This window comes from Thunnus maccoyii, chromosome 3 (genome assembly GCF_910596095.1).
Source record: "Thunnus maccoyii chromosome 3, fThuMac1.1, whole genome shotgun sequence".
Taxonomy (NCBI): Eukaryota; Metazoa; Chordata; class Actinopteri; order Scombriformes; family Scombridae; genus Thunnus; species Thunnus maccoyii.
In genome coordinates this window covers 4,010,002-4,034,988 of record NC_056535.1, presented here as the reverse complement: position 1 = coordinate 4,034,988, position 24,987 = coordinate 4,010,002, and the positions used below count along the sequence as shown (strand labels likewise).

Here is a 24,987-nt window from a genome sequence, read left to right as displayed (position 1 = left end):
CAAAGGCTGGCTGTGAAATGTATGTCCACTGTGACCTCCCAGAACTTGTTCATGTGCTGTTTCTCCCTTGCTGCGGCCATTAGAATTATTAAATTTCTTTGCCTTCGTCTCCGGATAGCATGAAACATGGCCAATACTAGCTGACATGAAAGAACAATTACAACTTCCTTTCAAATTCCTGAAGACCTCTTCATTTCTTCATTTTTCTCTCGTCAAAGCATTATAACTATTTGTTTTGTTTCCGGTTGGCAACCTATACTTCTTCTTCTCTGTTTACTGGCGGATTATTTAAGCCTATACCGCCATCTTTTGACAAAACTATGTGTAGCCTAGTTTATTGCTTCAAACCAGTTGAAGCATTTTCCTTTTTGCAACATTCCAAAAGTTCACTTAAAATTCTCTTGTGAATCTAATGGAAACACAGCTATTGTTAACTTTCAACCCAAGCTAATTGACCTCATTTAGAATAACGGGTGATCTATTCATAAGCAATGAATCCACATGGACGTCATTTTCAGGCTTTGACATTATTCACCAAAATTGCATTACCATCAGCATAAAGGTAGCTGTGAGATAATACATTAATGTAGTAATATGAAACATGATTTGCAGATTTTTAGCTCTGGTCTTCACTTCCTGCTGTGATACACTTCTTCATGGATCCTTCCCTTTGATAAAGGTGTGTGTTACGCTCTATGTGTAGTGGGTGATGAGAGTGTTTTGGGCTTTGGAGCGTGTTTCATATGAGGCAGTGAAGCGTACATGCAGTTGCTGGTGTCTTGAGCTTCTAACTCCATGTCTGGAGCCCAGTAGGCCGGATACATCTGCTCAACACATCAACTCTGCTTTTATTGAAACAAAGCGAGCAGGCCCGGCTGAGACACATGATGTGTCTGAGTGCTGCCTGAATTTCCTGCAGCGAATAACTCCCTTATGAACAGAAGTAAAAACAGGGACAGTTGCCTCGCTGCATGCGCTTTCACTGATAAACCGTTCAGCCATAGCTGATCTTCTGTGTTCATGCTGCTGCAGGTTCATGAGCTGAATCTTGATCAAGTCAGGAGAACAGCAGCGCAAACCCTCGAGCTGCCAGGGTCTGTACTCCAGGCTCCAACAAAAGCGCTGCTCCTTCAGTGTGTCTCTGATTGTTAGTTATAAGAATATCCTGATCAATTTATTGAGTGGGCCTTCCGACACTTCACCACTGCAGAGCTTTAGTGCGGAATGTGTTGGTGAGTAATTGTGGGGAAACAGTTTCTGGCCCATGCTTCTTTGTTGCAGGACTATCGAGCTGTTAAATAGGGAGAATCGATTAAGTTGTGTTCAATGCGATGGCTCATGAGAGGCTTCTTCCTGCGGGGAGTGATGATCAGTGTGAGGGTGTGAAGGCGGGCTCCATAGGAGCCTTGGGGAGCAAGACAACAGGGCAATGAATTACTGGGACAGCAGAGAAACAAGGATGAGAAATTTAAGACATTATATGTGAATGACTGTCCTGGAGGTGTAGCTGTATGGCATCAGGAGATGGTTGTAATCATGCTGCTCATATTTCTGTCTCTTGCAGAAAATGGTCCTTGCAGTCAGCAGTGTACAGTGGTGGCAGGCCGGGCTCACTGCTCCTGCTTCCCAGGGTTCTCGCTAATGACAGATGGACGCATGTGTGAAGGTAAGGACTGCTCCATCTCATAGTGTTGCCATTGGCCATAATTGGAACAATTCACAGAGCTCGTATGTATCCCTTAAGCTTAACCCCTCAAGCTGGGTTTGCACAAAGTAACAAACAACCCAACACCACCAACAATACCACTCACTGCTACATAAATGAACAACAAACACATGCAGCCATGACAACAAAACAAGAGTGCAATGGAGCAGTTTGTCTAGAGATCAGGACACTTTTTAATTGGATGCAGTCACTCATGAAGGAGGAAAATGCAGGTCTTGTGATACTAAACAATGCATCGACTGATTGGGCTCCTACTTCCTGGTGGTGGAGACCGTTGCTTGTAGCATGAGTCAACCATAGCCAATTACTCTGTGGTAGCTGTAGCTGCAATAACAAACACTTGACATTGCATGTGATTACTTAGTTTCCTTCTTTTCATAAAACTGTGATACGGTGGCACAACAGTGGCACCTCGGACATAATTCACAACTGCAGTGTGTTGTAGTTTAAATGACAATAATCATGTGTGCTGTGTGGTGTCCGCAAATCAGGATGGTAACAATATTGATGTATCTGCTCACTATAAACCAAAATTACATAATTTCCTCAAGTAATAAAAAGAATAGGGCTGGCAATACTCTATATTTCTGTTATTTTCTATAAATCTCATGAAAGGACCAACAATACATTAATATGTCTTTTAGTATTTTTCGACTTCCCTATAATGTCCGTGGCACTCATCCATTGGTTATACTGGTGGCATAAACCTGTGTCAGAAATATTTAGTTTAATTTTTTAATAATTTCCTAAAACAGCTGGGAACTGTAGTTTTTAGCAAACTCTACTCAAACAGGAGTAACGTGCATTTGTTGGAGCTGCAGGATGGTGTTTGTTGGATCAACGGATAAACTGCAGTGTGTGTGTTCATTGTAATGAAGGAACATGTCACCAGTACAACTATGGCATAGAGGAATAATTTATATTAGGATTTAGATACGCACACAATACTTGTTAATAGTTCACTTCAATGTTGGCTTTGGTCTTTTCATGGGATTTGGTGAAAAACTTCAGAATATCACCAGATTTATCCTTCCTTAGTATTTTCATGTTATGCTATTTTCTAGTCATTTTTACTCCACTCCATGTATTAAGTATACACATAATTTATGTAGTTAGTAGTTATTTTGCAGATTAAAATCACTCTATGTATTATTTCTTATATTGGCAATACATCAAATGACAATGTATAAAGTAAAAGGGGTCAATAGACTACTTTTCCAGTTTATAAGGTCCACCTATTGCAGCCCTGCAGTAAATCCTACCTTCATGAAGGTTATAATACTCAGTTTTGGTTGAACTGTTTTAGAGTGGTGCTGATTTTACTTACTGTAATGGTCATTTTAGAGGCTGTAGCTTGTGGAACTGTTGAACTGTACTTATTATACTGAGAGGTGTTTATAATATGTAATCTACCATCGTTGCCATAAATGGAGTGGACAAACTATTAGAAACACCTCTCAGTATGACAAGTACAATTTGACAGTACTGGCAAGTATAACCTTCATGAAGGTAGGATTTATTGCAGGGTGTTAAGTAAAGGAACTAAATACATCTTTCACTACTGCTATCCAGGACACATTATCAGAATAGGTAGCTCTGAAGGACCCTGTTAAGCTTCATTACATCCTAAAAGAGTCACCTACATCACTAATAATAATGGAAAGTTCACAATATAAAGATAGCTGCTCACCAAATAAAGGCTCGTTGGAGGTGCTGGAGCTGAGGATCAATGTGAAATGACAGTAAGAAAAACATCCACACAGTCCAAGTTAACATTATACTGTGGGAAAAAGTCATCACAGAGGTAGACCAACAACATTAAAGGACTAGTGTGTAAGATTTACTGGCATCAATGAGGCTCCAGATTGCAACCAACTAAATACCTCTCTCCTTCCAAGCATGTAGAACACGAAAAACGTGACAGGCCTTCTCTAGAGCCAGTGTTTGGTTTGTCTTTTCTGGGCTACTGTAGAAACATGGCGGTGCAACATACTTTGCATATTATGTTCCATTTAGTCCGTTCCGCCAAATGCCACTAAATTCTACACACTGCACCTTTAAACCTCACCCCAGAAGAGAATGTAATTGTTACCGTGCCAAAGACTGTTTTCCACGAATGGCCTTACAGTAATAAATTTTCTGTAATAGTTAGTAAATTGATCCATGAATTTGCAACAGGGCTAAACCTTGGCAGCAGTTTTTGAGAGAAAAAAAAGTGATGTATAGTCCACCTCTGGAATTCGATGCACACCCACTCGATAAGTATTGCTTGTGAAAATCCCTGCTTACACCACATGGTACTGTCAACTGGACAAGATGCCATTACAGAGGTGGATAGTTAGAGAGTGAGTGATATTTACATGAAAAATGTTTGCTTGTATAAATGCAACATCATGTAATGCTTAGTTACTGCTTTGAGTAATGGATTTCCCTGCAGTTGTAACGCTGAATGTATACATTGGAAGTGCAGTCCTGGCTGGGTTTATTTAATCTGTCTGTCTGTCAGCAGACAGCATAATACCTCTGGATGCATAAGCACTACATAAGAGTTAGTGTTTCCCCTCCTATCACTTCACTCAGTGAGCAGAGTAAGGACTTTCTCTCCTAAAGTGTTCCCACATGTGAACACGTGGGTGGGCAACACTTGGATCCGACTGAAATGAAACAAAGCAAAGCAAAAAAGCAAAACAAAGCACCACAAGATGTGAACATGAGGGGGGGTTTTGAGGCTTTGACAGACTGTGAAGTAAACTGTGTAGTGCTTGTTGTTGTAGATATATCATAAAAACTGTGAAAACACTGTGATGGCATTAACACCTAGGATGTTTGTAGTAAAGTCCTCTGAAATTTGTTCAGCAAATGTAAGCACCCCTATCAGAAATACTGATGTGATTAATCATGGCTGTGTTATATTTTAATTCACAAGTTTACAGGGTAAATAAAGCTGATTTTATCTGCTGCTCTCCCTATGGTGTTTTCAGCTGCATATGAATGTGAATGAATAGAAACACACATTTGTTCCCATGGAGATGTGTGTGAATAAGCAAGGATCCTTCCAGTGTTACAGGCAGGATGGGATGTGTGCAGAAGACTCTGCATAACCTGAATAAAAAATGTGTTTGTTTGATGGTTAATCAGCACTCTGACATTATTTCTGCTCATCACCAAACTGTGAAAGGATATTCTTAAGTTTCCCAGGCAAACACACACAGACACACTGGTCATTCACACACCATAGCGGTTTGTAGCTCTAATGTATGTGGTTGCCACCTTCACCCACTTATGAAATTCACTCTGAGGACTAAACAAACCATTGCGGGCAAGGTTAGATTTGTCTTGCATTCCTCTAAACAGTGCAGGAGGATCAGCTTTCAGAGTTATTATGTGGACGATAACTGTGGATGAGACTCTGCACTAAATAGCAATCAAGGCACACTGCATTATCCTCTCTGTGGTCACATTGCTAACACAATCTTTAGGTTTGCATGGCTGGGATTGTTGGAGAGAGATATTATTTTACTCAGCCAAACCTTGCGGAAGATACTTACAGTAATCGACCACATCATTTTCAGAGTCATGGACCCGCCCTGTCAAACAGAGAGAAGCCTTGAGGTCCAATCCAGGCCAAAGGTCATCATAGCTGTTTCACTCAAAATGGAAACCCATTCAAATCATTATCCCAATAGAGATGTTTCAATAGTCTGTCCTTTTAAAAGTCTAAGTGCAAGGCTAGTGCTTTCATGGCAGGGCAAAGACTAGTGTAAGCAGTACTACTGCATAAAGGCCTGCACACCAGGTTTTATTTCATGGCTAATTCAGTTCATTCCAATGGAATCGCTGCGATAAGTGGATTCACTCTTGGGGGTAAGTGAATGCAGATTTTTCTCATTAAGTTCAATTTTGGTGAACTTTGACTCGTAAATTTGCATCGTTGTCCAATTGCAACCTATCTCCTGACAGTGCCAGAGAGTCCAAATGGTGGAAGGTATCATAGCTCATTAGCTTAAACCTCCACTATCAGGGTAAAAGTTGTTCCACAAGTTATGAGACAGGAGCTCGCCAGCCACAGCAGTTCACCAACTAACTCTGTGAGTAGTCACTACGTCACCGAGCTTCCCAACCCACCTATTTCGTATGGATGATGAATGTCACTTTGTGGTGTAAGCACTGAATTGCAGATTAAAGATGTTTCCACAACCTTGAAAATCTTTTTGATATTTTGGAGAATACATGGAGGTGGAAAGAGGAACACAATAAGATGGAGTTCCATACAGATAAGGAGGCACATGGCTAGCTGTTGGTGTGTGGGTGAAAATAATTTCTTTGATGTTTTGCTGAGAATAGAAAAGATTATTATTAAGATTACATCGCATCTTGTGGCCTTCTAGAGGATGGAGTTGCTCAGTTGTCATGGAGATGGTTTAGCAATGATCACGTGACCTATAAATGGAATTTCAGTAAAGTAATAAAAGGTGGTCATATATGGGAGGGGGAGATTGTAATCCCTGTCTCAGTTGAAGGATGGTATCGGGCGTCAGATGTGGATGACCTTTGACCCCTACTTCTTGTTCCATACTATGAGTGGTTTTGGTCTAGTGTTCACAGACAACTGACTACTATTTTTGGTGTTCATTCAGTCTCCTGTCCAGGGTCCTCACCATTTCTTGCAAATAATTTAGTAATTCTATTAGTGAACACAAATTAGATACTTGCTGCAAATCCACAGCAGCTGTGGAATAACGCTAAATAATGTAAATAAGACATTGTTAAATACAGGCCCTGCACACAGGTGTTTTGAGTAATAAGACCTTGTTACAGGTTTGAAATGAAAGGCAGAGCTACGCTGAGAATTACATGAGGTCACCAATCTCCATGTACCAATGGCTGTACTCCATTGACCTGTGCCAGTGTGCCACTTGTTAAGCAGCAGCAAGGGTGGGGAAACCAGCTTAAATCGGAGTGCAGGTGGCATATAAAGCAATAGGTATGACCTTGAGTCTCTATCGGCTGATAGCAGGTACTGAAGATGCTAGTGTAAACTTGAATATAATCTTGATAGAGACAGTAGAGTAGCTTTTTTATGTGGATTCAGCCATGACAAGTCTTGACAATTATGAGTTTATCAGTCTGTGTTGTTTGCAGAAGCCATTGATTCAGCATAAGTTTCATGTGCCTTTTCGTGTGGGCGTTAATTAATGGGTATAACAACAGTCACTTCTAGGTAGATGACTGGTGGTTGATTTGAATCGTGGAGATATGTAAACTTGGCAAACTTGTTTCTTTCTGTTGTCATTTTTAGCCGTAACTGTAACGTTTGAAGATATATAGTTAAACACGGTGGTCCGACCTATCTGATATTTCTGCTGGCTTTACTTTATGTACTGTGTTGCTTTGCTAGCGCCTTTGGTTTGTTTTGTTTTGTGGGGGGATTTGCAGTGAAAACCCAGAGCGGAGTTTTGAGTTATCTTTCTTTTATGTTTGTGAAACTGGATTGAACTGAACTGATTAGGAGTTGTGGGGAAAACAAAACGGACCCTTTACCAAGTGTATTGAACTCTTAGACTGTGAGATGAGTTTCACACGCACATCCTCACACACTGGAAAACCCGAACCCTTCTCCACTCTTTATCATTACCCGGCACACCCATGCACAGCAAAACTTAGCCATTTTCCCTTCAGTTGAGAGTATAGCTCCCACTCTGGCATCCTCCATCAGCTGTGCCGGTGTGTTAGTGACACGGCACTACTAGTTTAAAAATGTCTGTGAAGTTTGCGGACATAGTAGCTGAATCTGTCCATGGAAAAAAAAAATTTCAGCGGATATCTTAGTTACAACGAGATTGAGCTAGCAAAGCAGTTTTGTGTTTATATGTGAGGTATGTATTCAGTTTGGGAAATGCCGCAATCTCCAGAAAGCATGAGCTCAAGTTGGCTGGCTGACTCATAATCAGGGACTAGAAATCATCTCTGTTGCTAGGTTGTTACTAAGGGATGACTGTTATATGCACTCAAGGGTGTGCTTTACCTTTACTGTTGGCACTTCAATGATGCTTACGGAATTCGGCACACGCACCTCGTTCCTGACTTGTCCTGTACCCGACCTGACACTGTCGTGCCAACAATGACGGTAAAGCACACCCTCTTGTGTAATATTGCTTAAGTGATGTCCAGTAATTAAACATCTGAAATCAACAATGTTTGCATTTTCATAGTTTCTGGATTTTTCAAAGTGGGAGAAGAATAAAATTTAATTTTAAGAATTTCTTTTTTTTGTGATCAATTTTTTTTATTGGCATTTAAATTCTACTTTACACAAGTAGATCACAAATAAAGTAGATAAATATACAGTAATCCCAAATGACCATGCATTAATATCTCACCCACTGTTACTTCAGTAACAATTCAGCCAAATTTCTTTCTTGATTGTTTGAGTGAAATGTTGAGGTAGACTAGATCTTGTAACCTGAGGGTGCACCATGTTCTCTTCTATTGGTCTCCAAGACACACCATAAGCAGGATTTAATCATTTGGTGAAAGGGCGCAGTACAAATGAGCAGTGATACCACTGGAGGTTAGGTACGCCAAATCCCCCATCACCTTTTTGTCTTTGGAGAGCTGACAGTTTCAGTCTGGGTTTTTTACTCCCCCATACAAACCTCGATGTTAGAGAATGGGTTTTTCCAGTGGTCTTTAAGTGGTGGTAAAGGTATCACTTAGCTAAGAAATTTGATTCTTGGGAGGACATTCATTTTAATAATGGAGATGTGAGAGTTAAATGATAACAGGAGAATTTTCCATCTTTGTAAATCTGCTTCTACCTCTGTCATAAGTTTCCAATTGAAGGGTGGATTAACACTCCTAAGTATTTGATGTTCTGAACCACAGGGATATTGAATATGGAGGTCAGTTGTCTTGCTGATACATTTAGTGGCAGTAAAGCAGATTTATCCCAGTTAACTTTATATTCCGAGATCTGACTAAAATTACTGGATATGTTTAGAAAGTGGGGAAGCGACTGTGGGACATCCTGGATAAAAAGCAATATATCATTGGCATATAGAGAAATAAAGTGCTTGGTGTCATGCATGATAATAGGTTCATGACAAACTGATTGTCTGACAGCCTGGGCCACAGGTTCAAGAGAAAGAGCAAAAGAGAAAGAGGGCAGCCCTGATGGGAGCTACGAGATACAGGGGTTTAGAACAGGTGTTCCTTGTCAAGACCATAGCAGTGGGGTATGAATAAAGAACTTGAATCATAGCAATGAAATGATTACCAAAACCCATAGCCACTCAAAGTGATCAGAAGCCTTCTCCACACTAAGAGAAAGGGCAGCTGTTGAGGAGTTAATGTTATTAGAGAACTCAGTGATATGGAGAAGCCGACGTACATTGTCTGAGGCAAGGCAGTTTTCGATATTTGGTCCTTACGAATTAGAAAATTCATATATGGTTCCAATTGAGAGGCTAGCGCTTTGGCATATAGCTTGATATCAGTGTTGACCAGTCTTGTGGATCTTGGATAATGGCTATGTTACTCTTTTTACAGGATGAACCCTTTGAAATTACAAAGAGAATCATATCCATCAAGAGAGGTCCTACCTAGGGCCAGAAGGCTAAATAAAATTCTGGAGATAAACCATCTAAGTCTGGTGACTTGCCTTTATTCATCAACAGAAGAGCTTTATGGAGTTCAGATGAAGACAAAGGAGCTTCAAGATCAATGTGATCCTCCTGGGAAAGCAGTGGAAGCTGCAGTGGGTTTTAAGAGCTAGAGCAGGATTGGGTGCCATAACTTATCTCTGATGTATATAAACAGGAGTAGGATGCACCAAAGTTATCATTAATTTCTGTGAGGGATTGAGGGATTTCTGTTGGGTCTGTACACAAATTACCAGTGATGGATTTAATAGAGGTTATATTTGGTTTTCAGTTTCATTGCTAGCAAGTGGCTTGGTTGTGCACTATTTAGATAATAATTTTGCTCTGTGTCTGAATAAATGATTGAGGTCTTTGCTGAGTAACTCCCTCTTAAGCAACAGCTCAACGTATAACGTTCAAGGCCATAATGTATTCTGCTATACTTCAGAGATGTCTTTTCCTAATTTCTGAATATCCTGCAGTCTGGATTGATGATTGATCTGATTGCAGTCAGATTGGAAGCAAACCCAATTGTTTTATCCCTGATGTATCCCTTCAGTGCCTTCACAGAATACCGGGATCATTATCTGATGGTTTATTAGTTGCAATAAATTTATCTAATTGTACATTCATTTCTTTTAGGAAGGTTTCATTCTGCAGTAGTGTGGAGTTGAAATGCCAATGTGCTGCATGCTTTGGAGTAGATAGAATGGTTATTATACCTTTCACAGTTCTGTGATCTGAGAGAGACATGGAGATGAAAATGTAGTCAATACAAGAAAAAGATTGATGTCGTAAAGGGAAACAAGTATATTTTCTCACTGGGTGTGCAGTCTGCCAAGCATCTACAACAGAACAATCTGTAGCCCATTTCCGTAATGCACTCGATGCCAGACATTGTTCTCTTGGCTCAGTGATCTCAGTTCTGTCCAAAGAGTGTAGCCAGACTGCATTAAAGTCACCCCCTATTATTAGAGCAAATTCAGATAATTCAAGTATTGTATTAGTTAACTAGTTATAGAATTCAGCATCAAATACATTAGGTGTATATACAGAGAGAAATGCCATTTTTGTCCCATTTACTACTGATTTTATATAAGCAACTCTCCTTTCAGTATCTCTCCCACATCCTAGATCCATATATTGAAAAGTATGTTTTGCAAGGATTACTACACCTCTATTTTCCATTTTTTCTTGAAAAAGGCCACCTCTACTTTTTTCTCCATAGGAAGTCCGTAATGCTTATTTGTTTCTGAGGGATATTTAGGCCTCACCCATTCCAAGATAGTAGTGTAATGTTAGTCATGAATGTATAAAAGAAACAGCAGTGCCACCAAGAGATGCTCAAAAAAGTTTGATTTGATTTATTGATTGGGACAGTGTACAGTTTTAAACATTAAAGATGCACTGCACCGGAGTTAGCTCGAAGCTAAGCTAAGCTAGTCCCCCACAATCAAAACAACAGCATTACAACAAACAGTACAAAGCAAAAAAACAAACAAAACACATAGAACACACCATACAAAATACAAAATACAAAGCTACACACATCAGCACATCACATACACCCACAATATCAATTAGAAATTCATAATGTAAACTTGTCAAATTAAAAGTAAGACTCCCTGCGCTAATGAGAAGACCATAAATGGAGTTTAGACTACAATTGTTTAATAAAGAGAAATAAGATCATTCCATAAGGTCCTGTCCCACATTCACCACCACCATGCCCCCTGGTCTCCTCTTGTTCCCAGCCCTATACCCATCTCCCAAGAAAAGGGGAGAATAGAGTTGCAAACAAAAATGAGCAAAAAAGAGTGCAAAAACAAAAAGAATCAAAACCACTCAGCTTCAAGACAGAAGAAGAACAGCAAATAAGAAAGAAACAAAAACATCTTGTAATTATTGTTAATACTCAAATAAGGTCTGAATTAAAGTTACTTTACTGAATTAAGTACTGGATATCAAACATAAATGGATATCTTAGAAAATAAGTAAGAAAATAGCTGAAATCACAGAGAATTTAAGCAGTTTCAGCAGATATGCGTAGTATGAGTTTGAAAGTCAGAGAGGCAACGCCAAAACTATGCCCACCAGAGGAGAAAATAACCAGCGGAATAATATGCAACTAAGGGCTGAAACGCTAACGAAATGCCTGTTGCTGGTAGAAAAAAATTAGATTTTAGCATGTCAAAGGATTATTTTAGCACCTTACGTCTACCAGAGAGGAAAAGGTTTGTTTATAGTATATGCTGAAACCCATACATTGAATATGTTAAGATGCAATACATGAATGCAATGCTGACATCATGTCTACAGTAAAGATAGCACAACTGTGTAGCAAACTCCACCACATAACAGGCTGGCATAACGCTTTAAACAGCTGATATGGCCAGTACAGTTTGTAAACATATGCAGGGAAATTACATGCACAGACATGCAATCATTTCTTATTCAGGCTCTTTTTAAAGTTAGTATTTCAGCTGAATGCAGGTCAGCTATTCTGTGATTTAAACATCTGTTACAAACACTGCATAACTTTCAACTGAACAGCTGTTCTGTTTTTACTCAACTCAACTCAACCTGTTCGCTGTGACTAGCAGTGTGTCCAGGTATATGTGTCATTTTTATGGAGGTTCTTGAGCTGCAGGTTGTCTGTGCAGCTCAGGTCAGGTCTGTCTCTCCCACCACACAGCACACAACCCTTTAACGTTATCTACTTTTGTCTTCTTAAAGGCTCAGTTTTTCAGTGCAGCAGCTTATAAAGACTTAGTTCTGGGTTCTTTACCCTGTTGGTAGGTCATCCCACCACACAGCAGCATTTTTCTGTTTGCTAGCAGACAGAAATGACAAGGAGGCACCTTCACTCAATACAAAGTCAATGGAGAGCAATGAATTGTTTTCTCTTCCAAGGTGGGGGGACTTAATTGCACTCTGTCTCTATAGCAGGGACGTCTCCGCCTGGCAATACAGTCACTGTAATCTGGTTCGAATTGAACAGTGTGGCCAGCAACTTTCACAGGCACTCTTCTTGACTCATTCAAGATGTGGCCTCTATGTGTGAAGCACAGACATTTCACTATCATGACTCTTGGAGTAGCAGATGTAAGTTGCATTGGCCTGATGCAATGAGCTCGCATCAGCTCCAGTGGATTTTCAGAGTGATGTGGGAACCACTTGGGGATGTTGGTTGTTAGGTAGTCCAACGCATTTCCCCTTGCCGCTCCCTCTTTTAGGAAGATTAGGCGCAGGTTGTCTCATCTTCTTATCTCCTCAAGGGACACCAATTTGTTTTCAAGTTGGTTCAGTATTTTGCTGTGTTGTTATGTGGTGTCTTCAGCATTCTTGATCCCTACCTGCAGTGTTAAGGTGATTGAGCGCTGGGTCTTGATCTTCAGTATGTTTAGAAGGGTCTCTTGTGTGGTTCCTAGTTGACTTTCTAAATTTCAAATCTTTCTTTGAAGTTCTTTTCAGCCTGACTGACTTTTTCAAGGTAGATGCAAGATAGGCCACTGTCAGCTGGCACGCGGTAGTCTCATCGTCATCCATTTGTGGTTTGTCAACCATCTCTTTGGTTTTGAAATTGCGTGATCACGGCGACATTGTAATATACAAGGCAGGCAGAAGTTATTGTTCTTTTTTCCAAGTGTGATAGACTTGAAAGTGGTCTTATCAAAAGGTTTTGCTGTAACAAAGACAAAGGAACTGGAGCAGAGGGAGTTCTACTCCGCCATCTTGATCAGGTCAGGCCCAAAAGACAGGTTTTCATTATTACGTGGGTCTTTATTTTTTAATTTTAAGAATTTCTAACAAGGTAGTTGAACTTTTTTTGTAGATAAAACATATTAGACACAAATTATTACTCAAAGAATATCTTAAAACATTCCTGGAGGGGATTTTCAAACTTAATGCAATCATATAAACTGTATCGTTCACTGTTTAATGAACAAACTCTTGCTTCACTCACAATTTTAGCCGCAGTGGCTTCATTGTCATATGTAAACATAACCAAATCCAATTAAAAGTAACCTTACTAATCACAAACAAGCTCAAAGCAACCAGCAAAATTTTATCAGGATCTGTGACTGTAACAGTTCTTGAGTGTATTATTGTGTTGCAAAATAAACCCACACACCATTGATATAGCTGTTTAAAAGATATGAAATGGTTAATATGACTGGATAAGAAAAAATCATTTATCACCACACCCTCTGGTTTATATTTCACCTCGCCCAGCATTTTTTCTCATAGCACTCAAACTTGCAGGTGCAGTTGGATCAGCACTCAGTGACCTTGTGCACATGCCCTGGTGCCCTGGTGCTTTCTACTGGTGTCTGTGATTAAAATAGAATCCCATATCTTTTTGGAAAAAATGTTGTTCATATGCATGCTTTAAGTGGCACATATTCCTGTATTCACGTTTGTCATTATTGAGTTCTCACAGCTTGAGATCTAACCCTAACCCCCTAATCCCCAGCTTTTCATGAGTCCCACCAGTCTGCATCTGTGTAACCCTAACCCTCCTGTCTCAAACCAAATCTGCAATAAAGCCAAGGCTTACTTCATCTACCTCAGCTTGAACTTTTCAAAAAGATCTTGTTTTCTTCTTGCTTTTGCATAATAGTGCTGCCTACCAGACATCCTCCGGTCTCTTGATGAAATCTTTCTAAAACTGCTTTCGCCCTTCTCCATTTAACTAAGCATTTGTATTTTTTATTTATTTTTCAAAAAATAGACTCTTTGTTTCTGCCTTGTATTGGATCACTTCACTCCTCACAACTGTGTAATGTGGCTGTCCCCAGAGACCAGTCAGGAAAGGTAGGGACCTTGAGGCAGTAGGCACTTTTTCCTTTTCTTTTTTTCTTTTCCCTCTTCAAATGACGCACTGGAAATAATGCTGCCCTGCGGTGGAAGTAGAAGGCGACTTTCTGCACCACTGGCAATACGCAAACATTGGAAACAGGCCCGTCCATCCCTAGGCTTGACAGAGAGCAGGGCCCAGAGGACAGGGTGGACTCAGTGTGATTTGCCCCTGGAAATATCCTCCCTACAACGAAGACAACAGATGTCTCTCAGTTGAGGAACAAACAGGGACATTTGCGAAGGCAGGCCCCAAAACAAGAGTATGTCACAACAGCATGAGTCCTGTAGAGTCTACAGAGTGTACAGGACAATGTCAAAAGAGAAAATTGTTAATTTTAGTGAGTAAGAATGTGTTTCCTGCAAATCTACAGAGACTTCATATAATACAATAAACTGTGTTCTGTGCTGTGAGAGGTGATGCTTGTGCAGTGTTGGTAGGTGAATTACCTCACAGCAAAAAAGCTGCAGGGTGTTACTCACACACCAGGTAAATGCTGAAAACCTCAGATCAGTGTTTTTCCTCCTTCTGCTCCCTGTGGGAAGGTGTTGTAAGGCACACAGTTCATTCAAATTCCCCGTAGCAAAAGCTTTGAAAGTCAAGACAGGCATTTCAGCAAGGGACTGCCAACGGATACACAGGCAACACAGGAGAATATGTTCCTCCTTTTTGTTTTGAGCCTTGGCTCCTTCATGCAGATTTGTACAAGACCTTTTCGTCAGGTTCCCTGTGGAATGCGCCATATTTCGAGGTGATCTTCAAATCTGGATGACTGCCACACTCTTGCATGCACACAAACGCACAAATTCACACACAATAATCCCAGTCCAACCCTATCAGCGCATCCAGCTAATCGGCCATGCGCTGCGATGCATGATAAGGGAATGCAGCAGTTTGATAAAGATGAGCCACAACAGAGTCACGATCCACTGTCTCGGCATGAGCCCACTAATGTCATAAATCAACAACGCCTGTTTACCGGCTGTGGTGCTGTTTGACTGATAAAGATTTAAAGGTTTGCAACTGTGTATTTTATTTCACACAAACAAGCATGACAAGCAAAATATCACTTCACTTTTGCCAAGACCTGATATTTTAAATTTGACTTGGGATTTACAAAGCACTCACTGTCTAAAGTTGATATAGTGGCCCACCAAACAGCACTGCAGGACACAGCTTTGTGTGCGGGTAATGTGTGCAGTATCAGTGGTACTAAAAACATTCAGTCCAGCTAAAGTTGAATTCCCTTATTTTTACATTTTTTAGTTTAAGACACCACCACCATACCAGCAAGAATACCATTGATTCTTTGTCCATGGCCACTCAAATAATTTCATTTCAAACTTATTTGCATAAAGTGGTAATTATCTCCAATCATGGAGACATTACTTGTGTTGCACATTTCTTGCTGAATAGGCTACCAAGCATCAATTACCACAGTACATCACTTTGCAGGCTAGATAGCTAATTAGCCAGTTTGCTCTTGTGCTTTAAACAGCTTAAAAACCTACCCATGAATGAAAATCAAAATGAAAAATATTGTTGTCCTTAAATCAGTATTAATGAATTTTGTGGGCTACTTTGGTGCAGTAGAACAACCTATAAACTCAATATTGATATATTATCACCATATAAAGTTGTTACAGTGAATTTGTTAGCCAAATTACACAATGTCTAGCAGACAGAGAACCACATTAGCATTCATTTGGAGTCATGTTTCCGGCCACCTGATGAATCTAAGTCCAATGTTCAGTTACTCCTTTTAGCTCTGTTTTTGTCCTCACCAACTGCTGAAAAAATATCCGTCTCTCTGCAGTCTGGTGCTGGGCAGGTAGCGTAGAGTGGATTTATCAGTTATTTTGCTGAACACAGCAGCCTGCTGCTGGAAATGACATTGATGAGAGACTGAACTAAAACAGTGAAGTTATAGGTTGTTAAACCAAAACAATGAGCTAAAAGACAATAAAGCACTTCATAGAGCTGATCAGAGCTGCAGATTCAATAATAATAATAATTCTATGTGGGTTCAATATTACAAGTGACTCCTTTCACATGGCATATAGTCATTTGATCCATTGCTAATATAAAAATATAGATTAGTGCAACTTTAATCATCAATACCATTCCATACAAAACGCTGTCTGTCCCCCCAGTTAACATGGTGTCTTGGTCAACTGTCAATGAGACACGTACATCATCCTCACTCAGAGGTTTTACAACTTAAGGAGCATTTCTGATGAATTTCCACAAACCTTTTTTTTTTTGTTTTTTCTCATCAATGAATTTGAGAATCACTTTAACATAATATGTTGACCACAACAAGGAATGACCTGTTGGATTTTCATGCAGGCAAAAAGCAAAACATGTAATTTCCTAGAATGCCTCAAACTCCCTGACGTAAGAAAGACTTTCTTTGTTAGTTTCTTAAGTTTTTTTTTGCTGACGTACATCTGCTGCTGATTCACTGAGCCCCATCACAGTGACAGTCAGGGAGCGGGGGGGGGGATTACATCCAGGTCCTGTCCATCACAAACTGCAAGAGTCCCATCTCACCTCCACCTCATAATCTCTGTCCGTCTCCCTCTGCCCCCTCTCATTTCACACACAGTCACCTTTGTTCTTCTTCTGCAGATGTGGACGAGTGCGTGACCAACACCCACAGTTGTCGACCCAGCGAGCGCTGTGTGAACACAGTGGGTTCATTTGTATGCGAGCTGCAGGTCACTTGCCCTGCAGGCCACCAGCTGAGGAACAGTGTTTGTGAGGGTGAGTTCATTGTTGCTGATGTATTTCATTAAGCCAATCTACCCAGCACTCATACAGAGCCACTGAAGTAGTGGAAATTCTGATGCTGTCTTCTTTAATATGCAGAACATGTTGTTTTTTTGTTTTTTTGTTTTTTTTTTAGTGTAAGACAGGAAGGACAGGCAGAGTGAACAGTAAACAGTGAGCCTGATATCGATGAGATAAAATTACATACAGTAACACTGGATTATATGCTGCGCTGTTTCATTTGAGCCCCTTATTTATAGATAGGTCATCATTACTTTTATAATGAGAGGTAATTTCCAAACATGAATACATTGGCTATTTCTAACCAAAGTATGACTATAAATAGTATCAAAAATGGGATTTCATTTCAGGAAAAAATTAAGCAATATAACTTTAATGTCAGGCAACTAAAACGGTTGGCTTAAGTTAGGGAAAGATTGTGGTTGCTGTTAATAAAAAGGCAAATGTTAATATCAGGTCTGACACAGGACACAAACTCGCATGAAAGTCAGACTCACTACAAGCCCAACCACCAGCCTGACCGCCACACTCCATACTTTTCGCCTTGCTACATAAAGGGCAAGGCGAAAAGTAAGAGTTCCTTCATTGGCACTGTAAATTGTGAGGTGTGGATTGTCCAATATTGTTGTAATTTCTTGGCTGTGATACATCTAGCTGAAAGCCGTAATATTCATTCATACTGTATGAAGTTGTAGCATTCGTTTTGTGAGACTCTTAAGATTACCTTCAGTGTATTTTCACCTCCTAACACAACTTGGCAGTTATGTTTGGCTGAGGCTCATGTGTGTTGGAGTGTGATACTCAGAGTTGCCAGTTTTTCAGCAGTTTAAAGAGGAACCAGCAACCATCAGTACACACATCCAACACCCCTGGCTCAAACTGGCACTGTGTAATAGATGCTCGTACATGCACACACAGGCTATTCTGGTCCTAGTGTTTGTCATCTCTTCCCCTCTATTGCTCTCTCTAATTGTACTGCAAGAAGTCCAAAATAATTTGTCCTTAAATGGCCTCTTTAGGTCTCACAAATCCTTGAATACAAGACTATAGTGTAGTACATCACAAATAGGTGTTGTGGCTAATGGAGTATCCTGGCCTTATTGATGGCGCACAGTTGTTTTCAGAGGGGCTTTGTAACAAAGACAGGCTATATTTAGACTACTCATTTTTATCTTCGAGCCATTTTCAGATGCAGAAGAGTACAATCAACATTACTGACACAAAAAATCTACACAAATCCCCAGAGCAATGTGTTGAAATCAGAAAAAATGGACAGATTATTTCCAATCATTTTCATCCAAAGATTCCAATCGCACTGTGACAATTGTGTGTCTGTACTCATGACACAAAGCCAGCTCAGTCAGCAAAGCTTCATTAAGATTTATGCTAATTCTTTTGGCCCCAGTAGTGATGTTTGTGCTTCAGCAGATGCCCAGATTCAATATGTCACAAGATAATCACCCAGAGAGGAAGCATTGCGCAGGCAGTAAAGCATATGAAAGCTCTGTGACTTGTGTCATCAGCACTTGGCACCAGAGAGGACTAATCAATGTAGCTGGATGTTGAAGGTGATATTTAGTCGACCATCCAACAAGGATAAAACTAATTAGCTGCATGAAAGAAGGATAAATCTTCCCTGTGACGTCAGAAATGCATCCCTCTGATGAAGATTGGTAGAGAAAAGCTCAAATTAAGACTTTCCACTTGTGTACCATGGGACGAATCTCAGAGCCCTATATAACATTAACTCCTGAGAAATTGGCTTGCGGCACAAAGAAAAAAAAAAACGAAAGGAGCAAATCTTCCATTTAAACGCCATCCATTGCTCATGAGATTCAATAACTGTCATTTAAGAAGTTTTGTTCAACTTCTGTTAATTGCAGAGTTGGAACAAGTGATATTTTTATGGGAGGGGAATTTTTCCTCAAATTAAACACTGACAGAGTGGAAGTTTTGATTTCAGGGATGTTTCAACTGTTTATTCTGTGCTTGAGTCACAGTGCCACCTACTGTACTGTTAACAAGCTGAGCGCTCAGACTGAAGCTGAGAGAGTTGACAGCAGATTTACAGTCACTGAATACACTGAATGTAGTGTGGATTATTTTGGTTTGTCAGGATGACTCATTGCATTTATGCTTATCCCATAAATGTACTATCTGCTCTTTCTTACAGACATTGATGAATGTGTTCTGCGAACCCATAACTGTGGTACGGGCTTGGTGTGTGAGAATACAGTGGGCTCTTTCCTGTGTAATCCCAAAAACAAGTGCATGACCGGGTTCACACAGGACTCCCATGGCAACTGTATAGGTAAGAGGCTGTCAGTGCGGCTCTCTGCTGGCTCTCAACTTCACGAACAGTCATAGAAGGCACACAAAATATTAGAAACTCCTAACACATGACCATTAAATAGCTAATAGAGAGTATTGGCCCCAGACTTTGTCTTCAGAACAGATTCAGTGCTCCTTGTCCTACTGTCTGTCCTTGGCTGGATTAATGAACAGGTTCACAATTTTTCAAGTCTTTCTTCAGTCAGGTCTCAATATGAACAGTGAAAGAGGTTTTCCTCGCTGTTATTATTCCTCCTGTTCATACTGGCTATTAAAAGATCCCCTTCAAATGTGCTTTCAATGTAAGTGATGGAGGCCAAAAATCCACAGTGTGTCCACATTTTGCGCAAAAATGCATTTCCAAGTTGATGTTAAGCTTATATGAGGCTTCAGCAGTCTGAGTTAGTCATATCAAGTGGATATATGCCAGTCTTTTTAGCATCAAATTCCCTCTTTGTGTTTCCCTGTTGAGCTTGAAGTATAGTAACAAAAAGAGGAACTTTGGCACTAAAAAGACTGTAACAGGTTGGCAAAAAAAATCAGGTCACATGAGAATCGTGATTCTTATCTTTAGAATAGGTTCACGAAGGCCAGAAATGTATTGTGTAACGTTAATTAATGATGTTATGATAGAACTAAAAAGGAAGAAATCAACTGCAAGGGTTATGCTAGAGTGAGCTTGTAGTTCATCTTCATAAAAGACAAGCGTTTGGGTGCATTTTGGATTTCATAACTTAATAATTAGCAAGATGAAGCATTTAGTGAATACTTGGTACCCGATCACCCAGCTGACCCACGTTAGTGGAGCACCAAACTCCAGCACTAACAAATGAAAACAGCTGACCGACACACTGCAGAATCCAACTGAGAAAAGAACTCAGTCCATAGTCTGTTTAATTTCTAAAACCTTGCGCTTTGAAAAAAATGCCGCAGAACAGAGGCTGCTCTCCACTGCCAGAGACACAACTCTTTTCTTCCCCTCTTACTCCATTACATACCAACTTCTGTTTTTACGACATTTAACCAGTGATGTTGGTCAGTAAATGACACTTTGATGATTCCAAATTAATGGAAATGAAAAAAAGCTTTTTTCTGAGTGGATGGTTTGGCAAACAGTACACTGGAGTTACAGCCCAAATATAATGACCCCAGTTTCTATTTATTGAATCACAAATTGTTTTCCCGCCCCTTGACAGGTGCCATCTTAACAAGATAATTCCCACTTCTGTACTGTTAACACACATTAATCCTGGAGCTCTTTTTTCACCCAATGGGTGATCCAGCCTTGTGTCTAACTGCATCATGAAACCCTGCAGCTGTTGGAGAGATGAAGGAGGAGGGAACTTCTACTTCCCCCGAAGGTGCAGTGGTGTTTAGCTCTGGCGGTTTGGGAGGCCATAGAACATCCGTTTTTCTTTAAATTACTTTACAAGTTGTTAAACAGTGTGTAGGGAAACATAATCATCTTGGTATGTGGGAATATCATCAGGTAGCCTTTTTAGCACCTCTGGGTGCTCCTGATACCATAAAAGTGTCTCATATTCCTCAGCTGATATACAGCCATGCAGAGCAAAGTAATCATCAAGCCTAATGACAACTAACAGATGACTGCACTTACATTATAGATCTATCACAGAGGACTGAAGGCTTCCTTTGGCTTTGTTTCTTTTTTTGGAAATCTTCTGTTTTTTTCTGTGTTTTGGAAATGTTTCCAGACTGACCTGCCTTGCCACAAGTAGTGCACCTGCCATTCAAGCACTGTTTCAGTGACCTTGTTAGTTCCCTCATGGGGCTTTGTTAGCTCACTTAGTGATTGTTAAAGCGGTTTCAAAGCTGACAGACACCACCAATTGCAGTTCAACTTGACGGTCATTCTCATTCATTTTCTTCAAAGTCAAAATCCTTTTGCATGTCTCTATTTTTTGTCCACCACCCATATCCACATAGCCACATGCACATGTGTACTACACCGTGCACCAAGTACTGGAACCATTACATGCTCAGAAGGCATGATTACTGCCAACAAGTCAACAAGTAAATACACAACTCCATAATTGTTGTGTTCATATTACTGTGAGGAAATAAGCATGCAGTAGGCAGATCTGTCAATCAAGATTAAACCTGAAACAATCACTCTCCTGTAGAAGTATCATTTTGTTCGGCTGTCTTGAGGCTTGATTCTCTCTCTGTGTTTCTGCAGACATAAATGAGTGCAGCAGCCTGAGTGAGCCATGTAGCTCAGGTTTTAACTGTATCAACACAGTGGGTTCCTACACCTGCCAGCAGAAGACCATCATGTGCAGCCACGGCTACCACGCCAGCCCCGATGGATCCAAATGTGTCGGTGAGGTTTACCTCTTAAACACACATACAACATATATATATATATATATATATATATATATATATATATATATATATATATATATATATATATATATATATATATACTGTATATGTGTGTATACTATATATAAGTATAATATTTGAATAAATGTACTTAGTTAGATTGAGTTTTTACACAACTGGTAGACCAAAATCATACAAAGTTAATAATATGAAATAAATAACCCTTATAATTAATACAGACAAAATATATAACTTAACCATGAAATTGTTAAAGAATCCAATAATTTTCAATTTTATTAATTATTATTATATTTATTTTTTTATTTTATTTTATCGTGAAATACTATTTCAGGTTACCAGTCATTTTTTTCAAAATGTGCTTTTTTCCTTAAATTTCACACCATTTTTCCCAATGATCTCTTTATTTCATATCTACACAAAATCTATGTATGCCACTCAAAACAAACAGGGCAGAGGCAGTGATGTGATTGGCTGTTTTCTTGGTCTGAATGAGCAAGCAAGATCTCATCATCATGTCATCTCCTATCTTTGAAATTTCATGTTGTCATATACAATATTTTTGCATTCTCGTCAATACTGCAATATGCCTGGATTAGGTGAAACAGCCAATGTGAATATAGCATATATAAAGACTATATAGTATATTAATCAATATTAATCAATTAATTTCCCAGAGCCCAAGGTGACATCTTCAAATGTCTTTTTTTATCCGACAGTCCAAAACTCAAAGGTATTCAAGAGATACAGATATAATCAAGAAAAAGCTGCAAAGAGCTGGAGAATATTTTGGCTTTTTTGCTTGATAAATGATGCTAACAATATATCAATTTAAAATCATATGAAAATTGGCTCAAATCAAACTAATCAATTCACATCTATCTATCTATCTATCTATCTATCTATCTATCTATCTATCTATCTATCTATCTATCTATACATACATACATACATACATACATACATACACATATATATGTATACAGTATATATACAGTTAAGTAAGCATCATTAGACAGTAGTGTTACAATTCTGAGTAATATTTGAGGTCAAATGTGATTTTGTGGCTCTGCATAAAGAGGGAGAGAGTGAGCATAATAAAGAGAAGAGTATGTGTTTGTAACTGTGTGATTTATACTGTATTTAGTGTTGTGAGCAGGGGTTTAAGGTAGAGCCAGTCAGGTGCAGAGTGGGTCATTGCTAAGGTGCTTTATCTGTCTCTAACTGTCCAGACATTGATGAGTGTCAGATGGGGACACACCGCTGTGGAGCGGGCAAGATCTGTCACAACCTCGTTGGCAGCTACCGCTGTGACTGTCAGACGGGCTACCAGTATGATGCCCTGCGCAAAGTCTGCACCGGTATGTATCGCTGTGTCAGGTGATGATGAGCGGATTGGAGGTTTAGTCGTCCAAACAGTTTTTGAAACCAGAGCTGCTCTGGAGGCAGACATTATCCCACTGGTTCAGTTAAAGCTCAGAGCCACAGAAACAAAGGTTGTCTGGTAAATGTGTCAGATTTAACTCAACAGAACAGATTCTATTTGCACATTTGAAATACTTTTGGATATGAGTGTTACATTTTAATAATGTTAGTCTAAAGTCCAGTAAAAAAAAAGCAAGAGTGGTATTCTTGTGAAGCCTATATCTCATGCTAACTGAAGAGACTGTCATAATTCAAGTTACTGGGCTGGATCTAGTGGAACAGGTGAGTAGGTTGTTGTGGAGATCAGGGCTGTGGCTGAAATCACTCCTTTATTTACTATTTCCTTATTTTGTTCCTACAGTGGAACAAAAGAAATGCAATGCATTGTCACATTTTATAGAGAAAACTGCAGTCTGACTCCTCAGTGATACAAAACGATGATGATTCTGACATCAGAAATCTCAGTTTACCACTCACTGTTGAGTCAAAGACTGAGAGTACATTCACACTAAGCTGGGAAGATTTGTAAATACATCTTTTTCTCTCCATTTCAGCCCTCCATCCATACTAAAACAGAATTTTTCTTGCCCAAACACTGAAACTGTCAAAACAGACTCCAGAATGTGTAAATCTTAAAACACTGGCTTTGTCTTAAAACAGTTTCCTGTGGAACCAGCTGGCTACAGGGACACTACTATTGACTGTGCATTTAGTTACCTTTGTGATATAAGATGAATTGTGCTGCAGGAAGCTGTACAAACAAAATCTACCATGGCACAATTGATGATGCATCTCCATCTCTAAAAGAAGTTCCCCTTCACCTCCTCATTAAACCTAATGACAGTACTTAGAATTTAGTATTGGCTGTTCTCTGCTGCTCTCTGCTGGATAACACAATATTCAATCCTCCTCACTTTGTTTTCTGTATTGTGATTAGATTTGTAGTGGCGTGGAAAATCCATGTCACAGTGAAAAGCAACTCATTCAGTTATGAAAGACAAAAGGTGAAATAATTGCAATTATGTATATTGTATTTCACATTGTTTCATGGTTTGATTTTATTTTATTTAGGCATTTAAAATCTTCCATAGTATTTAGCTAAACATGTGGCTATTTAAATGTATGGCACCATGTTTTAAAGTTCTGACACTCCTCATTCAGCAGAGATTATAACCACGACTTAATCGACAGCTGTTTCACTTAAAATAACACAGACCTGTTCATTAAAGACAACATGAAAATAACGTTCGGAGAGTGTCTTGCCTTCATAAAGTGTATTTCATAGAGTCAGTTTGGCAGGACAAATTAAGGGAGGGATCGATAACAGGTGGGTCAAAAAGCAGATGTAAACACACATTCCCCCTATTACTGTTGGAGGAGGAGGCAACAGACCAAACAGTGTGTGGAGGAGGAAGAGCAGTAGTTTTGAAGTTTTTGTTCCAAAATCCAATAGGATAATATAGGTTTGAATGTTCCTGTTTCAGTAACGTTTTAATATGAAAACCACTGTGAAATGTTCAGCATACTGTTAAAAGTACGTTGGGATTTGAAAAATTAGCTAAGAAGGTGAAAAAGTCACCCCACATATAATTTTTTTATATGTCTGAATGAGTAGTGGTGTAGAGTCTTTAGTGGCCCGGAGGTATCTGTCTTCCGTCTAATAGCTCCTACTCCTGCACTGACAGATGTAAATGAGTGCTGGCGCTATCCTGGCAGACTGTGCGCCCAGACCTGTGAAAACACCCCAGGCTCCTACCACTGCTCATGCACAGCCGGCTTCTCCCTAGCATTTGATGGCAAGAACTGTGAAGGTAAGCTATACTACACAACACATTGAACATTTA

The 24,987-nt window shown here is 39.6% G+C and overlaps 1 protein-coding gene across 1 annotated transcript in view; it reads left to right on the top strand.

Moving 5' to 3' along the window:
* Positions 1–24,987, top strand: part of fbln2 (fibulin 2) — a 79,903-nt gene that overhangs the window by 43,847 nt on the left and 11,069 nt on the right. The window contains exons 8-13 of the mRNA XM_042407088.1: positions 1,565–1,666; positions 16,859–16,993; positions 19,194–19,331; positions 21,552–21,695; positions 22,951–23,079; positions 24,829–24,954. Of these exons, the coding sequence (XP_042263022.1) occupies positions 1,565–1,666; positions 16,859–16,993; positions 19,194–19,331; positions 21,552–21,695; positions 22,951–23,079; positions 24,829–24,954 (774 nt within the window). The remainder of the gene's footprint in view (positions 1–1,564; positions 1,667–16,858; positions 16,994–19,193; positions 19,332–21,551; positions 21,696–22,950; positions 23,080–24,828; positions 24,955–24,987) is intronic.